This window comes from Lepisma saccharinum, chromosome 8 (genome assembly GCF_977018435.1).
Source record: "Lepisma saccharinum chromosome 8, izLepSacc3.1, whole genome shotgun sequence".
NCBI classification, from domain to species: Eukaryota; Metazoa; Arthropoda; class Insecta; order Zygentoma; family Lepismatidae; genus Lepisma; species Lepisma saccharinum.
In genome coordinates, this window is record NC_139236.1 from 81,021,048 (window position 1) to 81,033,974 (window position 12,927).

The 12,927-nt window shown below is 36.7% G+C and overlaps 1 protein-coding gene across 3 annotated transcripts in view; it reads right to left on the bottom strand.

Moving 5' to 3' along the window:
- LOC145991582 (uncharacterized) overlaps nucleotides 1-12,927 on the bottom strand; it is a 117,045-nt gene that overhangs the window by 78,847 nt on the left and 25,271 nt on the right. For all 3 annotated transcript variants that reach the window (XM_083127631.1, XM_083127632.1, XM_083127630.1), the window contains exon 5: nucleotides 12,486-12,512. In XM_083127631.1, the coding sequence (XP_082983757.1) occupies nucleotides 12,486-12,512 (27 nt within the window). The remainder of the gene's footprint in view (nucleotides 1-12,485; nucleotides 12,513-12,927) is intronic.

Consider the following 12,927-nt stretch of genomic DNA (forward strand, 5'->3'; position numbering starts at 1 on the left):
CGAGGCCATGGTAGAAATCAGGTTGTATAATAATAGCAATGGGTTAGGGCCTACATTCTTCAATTAGGATATCGATCAAACTTGGTGCATAAAACGGGTTACAAACATCAGTTCAATCAATCGATCAGCCATATTTTCTACCATGCCGTCGTATATTTCTGTACCGATTATCCTCGGTGCATAATCACGTATATTTCTGTATCGATCAGCTTCATTGCATAAAACTGCCGCGACGGTTGGTCGGGAGTTTCCGGTTTCTTAAAAAACAGATGACGTCGATGAGTCAGAAATTGAATGAGTGATTCTGGTGAGGAGCTGTTTTTTGCGGGCGGTTGTTGATGAGTTTGAAATTCCAGGAATTGGGTGCGGTTTTTTCAGCGTACAGTGAGAACCATGAGTATTACTCTTCAAATTGTCTATGAATATTGTAAGAAATAATGCTGATTTAGAAGCCGCTTTTAATTTTGGAGTTCTTATTTGGTCGAATAAAATGCAACATAATACTGATGGGCCCCCCTGTACATGGTGTTTTTAAAAATGAAAATAACTATTGGTAGTATGAATTGTAAATAAAGTAAAGTGTGTAAAATGTTCTGAATTTTGAATCTCTTATTTCACCGAATAAAATACATCATAATACTTATGGAGCCCACTGTACAAGATGTTTTTAAAATTGAATAATAAATAGAGTGGTGTTTACATACAAAAGTAATGTTATTATTATTGCGTTGCCCTATACTTAGGAAATTTTTCCCTCCATCTTTTCACTGTACTAATAAAGACATTACAGAAGAATAAAAACTCTGCAGTGATAGTCGGAACATATGCACATATTAGATACGTGTAGGGTTGAGTCATTAACGATACGGATGTAACTTCCTTGTAGGGTCTGCATGTCTGAGATAGCAAAACTTCCTCTCAGAGTTTCCTGCTACAGCAGGCATCAGAAAATTGAACAGTTGCAGCCGAAAGAATGGAGAAGGTGCCTGTGGAAATCTGGGTGCGGATTTTATCCATGGTTCCCCTGCAGGATAGTATTCCTTTAGCAGCAGTGAATAAAATTTTAAAAACTGCTGTGCAGATAGTGGTAGGCGATTACACTCATACCACGTATGGGTGTAGAGTAAAGAAGATAACAGATATTGCTAATTTTAGTCCCATGCTTAACGACGAGTTGGATTTTCTGGAAGAAAATCGCTTCCCTGGTATGTACCGGTGGAGTGATTCATGGCGCGAACATAATAGAAAAGTAGATGATGTGATAGACAAAATAATTCGCTCCACCGAACTGGAAACGGCATGCCGTAAATATGGAGTGTTCGATGTATGAATGTGTGTATTTTGTATAGTAAATAAAAGAGTGAATTAACTTTATGCACTGAGGCTATTAGGAAGTAGGATATAGGTAGTAATAGGTAGGTAGGTAATAGGTTAATCGGGAGCAGAATGTATCTATGCGGATTGAACCGATGTTTAAAGTCCGCTTTATGCACAGATAGGTTAATCAGGACAGAATCAACTATATACACTCATGTTATTCGCGAGCAGAATGTATCGAAGCGGATTCCGCTTTATGCACGGATAGATTAATCGGGACAGAATTTACTTTATGCAATTAGGCTGATCGAGACAGAAATATACGAGGCCATGGTAGAAATCAGATTGTATAATAATAGCAATGGGATAGGCCCTACATTCTTCAATTAAGATATCGATCAAACTTGGTGCATAAAACGGATTACAAACATCAGTTCAATCAATCGATCAGCCCCTAAGAGGATTCTACATTTAAATACCATGCCGTCGTATATTTCTGTACCGATTATCCTCGGTGCATAACCACGTATATTTCTGTATCGAGCAGCTTCGCTGCATAAAACGGTTCACTCTTGGTGCATAAAACAGGTTTCAAACATCATTTCAATCCATCACTCAATCACTACATAGGACAAATTATACCAAGCCCTCATATATTTCTGTATCGATCACCCTTGGTGCATAAAACGGATTACAAACATGAGTTCAATCAATCGATCAGCCCTTAAGAGGATTCCCACATTTTCTACCATGCCGTCGTATATTTCTGACGCGTTCGAGGCAATAAGAGAAAGCGAATTTTTAAGGCGCGTAGGCGGTTGTTTCCAACTTTTAAATGTTTATATTGCGCAAGGAATGTGCTATCAGACTAAAATGTGAAGGTACGTGCCAGCATTCCGATGAACAACGTGCACTTTCGGCGACTTGGGTCATCGCCGAAGTGCGTAAAGCTTGCATTTATCAACATTTGTGAATTTTCGGCCGCCATATTGGATCCGCCATTTTGTTTTTGGGAAAAATATTGTCAGATTCGTAATCAGCGGTCCCGAAAACCCCCGGGTACAGATTTTCATTAATATTTATCAACATTTGTGAATTTTTGGACGCCATATTGGATCCGCCATTTTGTTTTTGGTAAACATATTGTCAGATTCGTAATTAACGACCCCAAAAACCACCGAGTAACGATTATTGTCACGATTTTTCAATTCTGTCTCGAGTTATTTGATGATGACCACCTTTTTCGCATTTTTTCCCACTGTGCACCGGTACATACCAGGGATGCGATTTTCTTCCAGAAAATCCAACTCCTCGATAAGCATGGGGCTAAAATTAGACCGATGCTTTTATTTTCACAGCCTCTGAACTACACTTATTTTTGTGTAACCTTTTTCGGCCTCTGCAGAAATTAAAGAACGAACGTTACCATAAATTGCAACTCGAAATGGAGGCTTTTGTATATTGTATCAAGAAAAATATGGTTTCAGAAAAAAGAAGTCCCCAATTTAGTAAACTATTATTTTGAGTGAAGGTTTGAAATAATATTTGAAACCTGTTTTATGCACCAAGGATGAACCGTTTTATGCACCGAAGCTGGTCGATACAGAAATATACGTGGTTATGCACCGAGGGTAATCGGTACAGAAATATACGACGGCATGTTAGAAAATGTGGGAATCCTCTTAAGGGCTGATCGATTGATTGAACTCATGTTTGTAATCCATTTTATGCACCAAGGGTGATCAATACAGAAATATACAAGAGTTAGGTATAAGTTGTCAAATGTAGTGATTGAGTGACGGATTGAAATGATGTTTGAAACCTGTTTTATGCACCAAGAGTGAACCGTTTTATGCACCGAAGCTGGTCGATACAGAAATATACGTGGTTATGCACCGAGGGTAATCGGTACAGAAATATACGACGGCATGGTAGAAAATGTGGGAATCCTCTTAAGGGCTGATCGATTGATTGAACTCATGTTTGTAATCCGTTTTATGCACCAAGGGTGATCGATACAGAAATATATGAGGGCTTGGTATAATTTGTCCTATGTAGTGATTGAGTGATGGATTGAAATGATGTTTGAAACCTGTTTTATGCACCAAGAGTGAACCGTTTTATGCAGCGAAGCTGCTCGATACAGAAATATACGTGGTTATGCACCGAGGATAATCGGTACAGAAATATACGACGGCATGGTATTTAAATGTAGAATCCTCTTAGGGGCTGATCGATTGATTGAACTGATGTTTGTAATCCGTTTTATGCACCAAGTTTGATCGATATCTTAATTGAAGAATGTAGGGCCTATCCCATTGCTATTATTATACAATCTGATTTCTACCATGGCCTCGTATATTTCTGTCTCGATCAGCCTAATTGCATAAAGTAAATTCTGTCCCGATTAATCTATCCGTGCATAAAGCGGAATCCGCTTCGATACATTCTGCTCGCGAATAACATGAGTGTATATAGTTGATTCTGTCCTGATTAACCTATCTGTGCATAAAGCGGACTTTAAACATCGGTTCAATCCGCATAGATACATTCTGCTCCCGATTAACCTATTACCTACCTACCTATTACTACCTATATCCTACTTCCTAATAGCCTCAGTGCATAAAGTTAATTCACTCTTTTATTTACTATACAAAATACACACATTCATACATCGAACACTCCATATTTACGGCATGCCGTTTCCAGTTCGGTGGAGCGAATTATTTTGTCTATCACATCATCTACTTTTCTATTATGTTCGCGCCATGAATCACTCCACCGGTACATACCAGGGAAGCGATTTTCTTCCAGAAAATCCAACTCGTCGTTAAGCATGGGACTAAAATTAGCAATATCTGTTATCTTCTTTACTCTACACCCATACGTGGTATGAGTGTAATCGCCTACCACTATCTGCACAGCAGTTTTTAAAATTTTATTCACTGCTGCTAAAGGAATACTATCCTGCAGGGGAACCATGGATAAAATCCGCACCCAGATTTCCACAGGCACCTTCTCCATTCTTTCGGCTGCAACTGTTCAATTTTCTGATGCCTGCTGTAGCAGGAAACTCTGAGAGGAAGTTTTGCTATCTCAGACATGCAGACCCTACAAGGAAGTTACATCCGTATCGTTAATGACTCAACCCTACACGTATCTAATATGTGCATATGTTCCGACTATCACTGCAGAGTTTTTATTCTTCTGTAATGTCTTTATTAGTACAGTGAAAAGATGGAGGGAAAAATTTCCTAAGTATAGGGCAACGCAATAATAATAACATTACTTTTGTATGTAAACACCACTCTATTTATTATTCAATTTTAAAAACATCTTGTACAGTGGGCTCCATAAGTATTATGATGTATTTTATTCGGTGAAATAAGAGATTCAAAATTCAGAACATTTTACACACTTTACTTTATTTACAATTCATACTACCAATAGTTATTTTCATTTTTAAAAACACCATGTACAGGGGGGCCCATCAGTATTATGTTGCATTTTATTCGACCAAATAAGAACTCCAAAATTAAAAGCGGCTTCTAAATCAGCATTATTTCTTACAATATTCATAGACAATTTGAAGAGTAATACTCATGGTTCTCACTGTACGCTGAAAAAACCGCACCCAATTCCTGGAATTTCAAACTCATCAACAACCGCCCGCAAAAAACAGCTCCTCACCAGAATCACTCATTCAATTTCTGACTCATCGACGTCATCTGTTTTTTAAGAAACCGGAAACTCCCGACCAACCGTCGCGGCAGTTTTATGCAATGAAGCTGATCGATACAGAAATATACGTGATTATGCACCGAGGATAATCGGTACAGAAATATACGACGGCATGGTAGAAAATATGGCTGATCGATTGATTGAACTGATGTTTGTAACCCGTTTTATGCACCAAGTTTGATCGATATCCTAATTGAAGAATGTAGGCCCTAACCCATTGCTATTATTATACAACCTGATTTCTACCATGGCCTCGTATATTTGTATCACAATCAGTCTAATTGCATAAAGTGAATTCTGTCCCGATTAATCTATCCGTGCATAAAGCGGAATCTACTTCGATACATTCTGCTCGCGAATAACCTCAGTTTATAAAGTTCATTCTGTCCTGAATAACCTATCTGTGCATAAGTCGATAAGAGTTTCAAAATTCAGAAAAACTTACACATTTTACTCAATTTACAATACATACTACCAACATTTGTTTCAATTTTAAGAACATCTTGTACAGTGGGCTCCATAAATATTATGCTGTATTTTATTCGGTGAAATAAGAGATTCAAAATTCAAAACATTTTACACATTTTACTTTATTTACAATTCATACTACCAATAGTTATTTTCATTTTAAAAACATCATGTACAGTGGGGTCCATCAGTATTATGCTACATTTTATTCGGCCAAATAGAAACTCCAAAATTAAAAGCGGCTTCTAAATCAACATTATTTTTTACAATATTCATAGACAATTTGAAGAGTAATACTCACTGTTCTCACTGTACGCTAAAAGAACCACACCCAAGTGCAACGCAATAATAACATTACTTGGCCACGGCTCACACAAATATACTACCAATATTTGTTTTCATTTTAAGAACACCATGTACAGGGGGCTCCATAAGTATTTTGATGTATTTTATTCGACGGAATAAGAGCTTCAAAATTCAGAAAAACTTACACATTTTACTCAATTAACAATACATACTACCAATATTTGTTTCCATTTTAAGAACATCTTGTACAGTGGGCTCCATAAGTATTATGATGTATTTTATTCGGTGAAATAAGAGATTCAAAATTCAGAACATTTTACACACTTTACTTTATTTACAATTCATACTACCAACAGTTATTTTCATTTTTAAAAACACCATGTACAGTGGGCCCATCAGTATTATGCTGCATTTTATTCGACCGAATAATAACTCCAAAATTAAAAACGGCTTCTAAATCAGCATTATTTCTTACAATATTCATAGACAATTTGAAGAGTAATACTCATGGTTCTCACTGTACGCTAAAAGGACCACACCCGAGTGCAACGCAATAATAACATTACTTTTGTATGTAAACACCGCTCTATTTATTACTTGGCCACGGCTAACACCTTTTACTCTATTGACAACACCTACTACCAATATTTGTTTTCATTTTAAGAACACCATGTACAGTGGACTCCATAAGTATTTTGATGTATTTTATTCGACGGAATAAGAGCTTCAAAATTCAGAAAAACTTACACATTTTACTCAATTTACAATACATACTACCAATATTTTTTTCCATTTTAAAAACATCTTGTACAATGGGCTCCATAAGTATTATGATGTATTTTATTCGGTGAAATAAGAGATTCAAAATTCAGAACATTTTACACACTTTACTTTATTTACAATTCATACTACCAACAGTTATTTTAATTTTTAAAAACACCATGTACAGGGGGCTCAGTTCGTTGTTGTAGGTAAATTTGAAAAGTTGAAAAACCTGTCCGGAACACTTTAAAGGGCTGTCCAGCCGGCCCTAATTGAACTAGAGTGAAAGGCAATTGTAGATTCGGAATCCGTACGTCAAGACCTTTCCATAGAGTATATGGACGGTGATCTACGGTAAAAATAACAAAAACCAACATGGCGGCCAAGATGGCGGCCCCCATTGTCATAACGATCTGAGATGACAATTAATTGTATAATATTACATAGTAATCGTGGGTGATGTTTATTGTCAGCTCGTTGTTGTAGGCAATTTTGAAAAGTTAAAAAACCTGTCCGGAAAATTTTAAAGGGCTGTCCAGCCGGCCCTAAATGAACTAGAGTGAAAGGCAATTGTAGATTCGGAATCTGTACGTCAAGACCTTTCCATAGAGTATATGGACGGTGGTCTACGGTAAAAATAACAAAAACCAACATGGCGGCCAAAATGGCGGCCCTCATTGTCATGACGAGCTGAGATGACAATTACTTGTATAATATTACATAGTAATCGTGGGTGATGTTTATTGTCAGCTAGTTGTTGTAGGTAAATTTGAAAAGTTCAAAAACCTGTCCGAAAACTTTTAAAGGGCTGTCCAGCCGGTCCTAATTGAACTAGAGTGAAGGCAATTGTAGATTCGGAAGTTACAATCGATCGCGGTTCGTCGTGACCGGAATCGGTAAAGCCTCCAGATTTTTGAAAAAAGTTTAATTTTTTTTGACAAAAAGTTGAATTTTTAAAAAAGTTATTTTTTAAAAAAGTTTAAAAATTTTGAAAAAAGTTGAAATTTTTTTGAAAAAAGTTTTAAATTTTTTTTAAAAAAAGCAGATTTTTTTTGAAAAAAAGTTGATTTTTTTTTTTGAAAAAGTTGAATTTTTTTTTTTAAAAAAAAGGTTGAATTTTTTTAAAAAAAGTCGAAATTTTTTTGGAAAAAGGTTGATATTTTTTGGAAAAAGTCGACATTTTTAAAAAAGTGAAATAAGAGTTCCCTCAGTTACGGCCCTGTTTGCCCTGGACCTCAAGTTTCGAAGGGTCCCTTAGTTACGGCCCTGTTTGCCCTAGACCTCAAGTTTCAAAGGGAACCTTAGTTACGACTCTATTTTCCCCAGATCTCAAGTTTCAAAGGGTCCTCAGTTAGGGTCCTGTCTGCCCCAGAGTAAAGTAATTGTACATTCGGAATCTACACATACCCCACTTTTAAGACTGTAGGCCCTGTACTCATGTTTCAAAGAACCCCCATTTCCGACCTTGTTTGGCCCACAGTAAAACTTACTGCAGATAAAGCCCCAGCTCCAATCCTCTTTGCCTCAAAAATAATTATACATTCGGAATCTGTACGTTTGGAACCCCTTTCTAAAACTGTAGGTCCCGTACTCAAGTTTCAAAGAACCCCTGTTCCGACTCTGTTTGTCCCCGAGTAAAACTAATTGCAGATAAGGGACCCCGGTCCTGTCTATCCTAAAACTAATTACAGATTTGGGCGTGTTCGGTACCACATTTTAAAACTGTAGGCCCTGTACTAAAAGCCCCCGGTTAGCTAAATTGTTTTCACAGGCACGTTCTCCATTTTTCGGTTGTGAATGTTTAATTTTTAACACCAGTGAATCTGTGGCAGGATGTAACAAGGAAGTCGTGCTTCTATGAATAGACCTCTATCGAATTCGCATTCCTGACGGACATCGTTATATGATAACGATAACCGCTGCTAATTAGTCTACATCGAACATATGTGTTGTAACCATTACAAAGTTTTCCTTCTCTGGCGACGCTTCAACAGTACATGGCCAGCAAGGAAGTTGCATCCGTTCCGATAATGTCTAAACCCTACACCGACATTAAAATTATCTCTTGCCCGCAGACTCAAAAAGGAAGTTGTGGTTGGTTATCTCTGGCATGCATAATCAGCAAGGAAGTTGCATCCGTTCTGTTAATGACCGAACCCTACACAGAACTGATATGTATGTGTTGTGACCATCACTGCAAAGCTTTCATTCTTCCGTAACGTCTTTACTGGTACAGTGTTGTATTGATGGAGGGAGATAATTTTGTACGTATATTACATCTATTTATTTCGATACAATAATAACATTTACTTGCATCTACAAACTCTTTTATTACTTTGCTCATTGTTTGTTAAAATACGGGTACTTTAGTATAGGTTTTTCGCAGTGGCGACGAATAGGTTCCAAAACTGGAGGGCATCCAAACTAGAGGGGCAAAGTGCCAAACTAAGGGGCAAAGACAGTTTACTTTTCCCTTGCAGGTGATGTTTAGCATAGTGCGGGGCCACAAATGACAAAAGGTGGGTAGGCGAAACAAATTCTTAACGACAAATGCGAACGTACATATTCCGCTCTCTGTATGTTTTCTACAAAATCACCGAATACTGACGCATTTCTTTTCCTTTCAATAATAAAGCTGAATATGTTGACCAATGTGTCCACCTTCACTTCATGTATATTTAGGGTGATTGGAACCGGGGTCTATTTTAGGACCGATTGCTGTTTAATTTCAGTTTTATGCACATATAGGGTAATTGGGACAGGCCCAGGGGATATCCAGAATTGGATGTGTTATGGGCAATTCGAGATCATATTTGGAATGTTTTGTACACCAAGTAGACTTTATCTTGACAATATACTTTAGTTACACATTTTTGTACGTACTTTGGATATTGTGTGGATACAAAAAATACATTTTAGACTACATTTGGATCTTATCTGGACACGATTTAGATATGAATAAAAGCTTGTTTTTTTTAACATTTTCTGGGTGTTATTGGAATATACAAAAGATGTTTCCTGTTTGGAACATATTATGGAAATTTTCGTACCATTTTATGGATATAACAGGGACTCTTTAAACATTTATTATGACACCTTTTATATGTCAAATAGCTGTGTCCTTAAATGAATTGCATAATTCTTACGAAATCGTGTGTGCACATGGAAAACATCAAATTCAAACTTGGTGGTGTTTAATATCCACACACCTCTCAATATCACATAACATTCTCAAACATCTCCGCCGCCACACAATATTTTAAATCCACCAATAACACCCTTGCCCTTTTCCAATATTTTTTGGTATACCCCTGAACTTTAACTCCTTTCCAAAAATGTAGTATATCCCTCAATAATTACTTCCACAACTATATAATAATATTGACAGCAATTCCCCCATTTGTGAACAACCCTCATATATTATTTTCTTGTCGCACCCCCATTTATTCATCTTATCTTTTATCCCAATATTTATATAACCGTAATGGTAAATATTCCTCCAATTCTTTTTATCCTGAGTGTTACATAACCCATTCGAGATTCCTACAAACAATTCATATTTTTGAACATATTATTTTCCTCTCTTATCGAACCCCATCTTCACCTATTCCTCTTTTTATCCTCCTTATTTTCAACAGATACCACATTTCTTACCTACAAAAACTAACAAACATTTCCCCACACAAGAACCGTTACCAGATCCTATTATCTTTTATTCTTTCTATTTGTACCTTTTTTTCCAATATCACGTTTTCCGTTAAACATATTTCAAACAGGCACAATTCCTAGAAGATTACGCCCAACCGTTTCCCTTCTCTTCTTCAACCGTCATAGACCCATTAACAGCCGGAAACCCATATCTTCAGCCCGACAAACACGCCGCACATATCACTCAACCGTTCCAAGAATACCATATCAATCGGAAACCCCTATCTCCACCACAACACTCCTTCCCGTCCTTTTCAATTAACGACCGACAAAAATCACAATTCCAAGCAACCAACCGTCACCGAATTTCCTACTTCCCCCACCACAATTTCATCAACGCCAATTACCATCCTATTTCCCTAATTAAACGCACATTCTTATCTCATTCCCCCTCCCAATTCTCAGAATTTCAAAATCATCAACGCCACCTCAAAAACAGGAAACACATATCACAATTCGAAGAAAAACGGAGCGCACGCCCAATTTATGACGTCACAATTCTCTCAGCTAATCAGGGAAAATCCCTATTCCGATATAAACAGTTCCCTTCTCCCCATAATAACTCATCAACGCCATCTCTCCTCAAACAACGGAAACACGTATCACGATTCCCAGAATTTCAAACTCATCAACGCCATCTTTCCTCAGACACCGGAAACACGTACTCCAATTCCGAGAAACCGTCACCGGAAGCCACTACTTTTCCTCCTCACCAACAACCAATCAAAATCCTCCACACCAAACAAAACCCCGCCCACGCACCAATCAAAATCCTCCATACAAAATAAACCACGCCCCTTTTATGACGTCATCACGCAAAAACCCACACTTGCTTGCCCACACACCTACATCATCAATTGATCTTTGATCGATCTTTTCCAATCAATTGATTTATCGACTTCAACGCGGGTACATAACTACTGTGCCCATAGCTAAGCTTCTAGGGCAATTTACAAATATCCAATGAGAAATAAATTTATGAAATTTTAAGAAATAACTCTTATAACTAATTAACAACACGTATCTCATAAATATTTTGTAAAATTTCTTGTAACTTTTTTTACAAAAAGAATTACAAAACCGTTACATCTGTTCCCAAGATGGCCCATGGGTACCAAAGATGGCCGGCCCATTGCTTATAGTTTTGTAGAAAATGTTGCTTGTGCTCAAGAAAACATATTTATTCACGTTTATTCATTTTTTATATAATTTATTAGAGAAATTGTTAGTCTCAAATTTTTGATTGGTGACATGCATTATGTAGCTACAGTAACGACGCATAACCGACCTCCGTTCCGGAGTGGTTACTTATTGACCGAGCCTCGTATGTAGAATGATTTCCCCAAGCTTCCATCTCTTGCCATTTTGGATATGGGTTGTCCTAACATTTGGGAACATTCCTGGAAAAATATTTTCTGTAGTATTTAATTCCGGGTTGGAGAACAATTTAGCTAGTTCCACCCTACTAATTGTCTTCGAAATAAATAAAAGAAACACTTCCGCAAGAATGTTTATCACTGAAGCATTTAACATATAAACCCAACATATTAATAATATTTAGTGATTCATGAAAGTCTGTGCAAATTTAACATTATTAGGTAATCTTGAACAATAAAACGTATTTTAATTTTTAAAAAAGTGTAAATTCCAGAGGTGAGTGTAACCTGTTTTCAAGGTGACCCGCCATGGGCCAGCTTAGGACCACCTCTGGACTACGCTTTTCATCAAGAATAGGTATCGTTTGTTGCTTTGACGCAATAACAATTTTACAATGTAACTATGTGATCAAAAATATAATTAAACGAACTTTCAAAATATGTATAAAATATTAACATTCGTTAATTTCAAGGACGTACACACATACATTTCTTTTTAACATTAAAATGACAAAGATAACTAATCTGCTCAATCCCTGACACAATAACTTACATAAAATGGCTGCTGGCAGCCGGAGACATTCCGTTTTCTGCATGGTGCATCAGAGGGAGACTTGGTACATTGATGCAGTGCCATTTGTTATCTGTGTTAAATACTACGTAATATGATTTTCGTGAAGTGGGCCATCTTGGGAACTATGACCACCTTTGGCTCCCCTACCTTAGTTCTAGTTTATGAAAATGGATGTTATTATTTGAAGATTGTTACTTTATATGCATAAATAATGACATCGGTTTAAATCTTACTTGCATATTCTGCTGGAATATATTGTCCTGTAAATGAAATTAGAAAAATATTAATTATGCTATATCGTAGTAATTCGGCGGAAATTGTAAATGTATAAAGAACAACAAATTACTATATATACACATACATACATACATACACATTGAAATGAAATTGAAATTGAATTGAAATGTATTTATTTAAGTGTTGTGAATAGATTTAGGCTACGTCTTTATACAACACCGTGTATTTAACATACGTGCATAAATCTTTTACAGAGTAAGGTTGGCTACATAAAAGAGGCTTATAATAATATATATTCAGTTTGAAATTTAAAACAATATATAAATAAAAGCTTAAACATAATTGTTCTTAAAATATGCTGCATTGTTGTCGAATTTCATGTCTATCCACCGGGACATTTAACTCCACTAGTGTTACCAATTTGTCCACACAAGACTT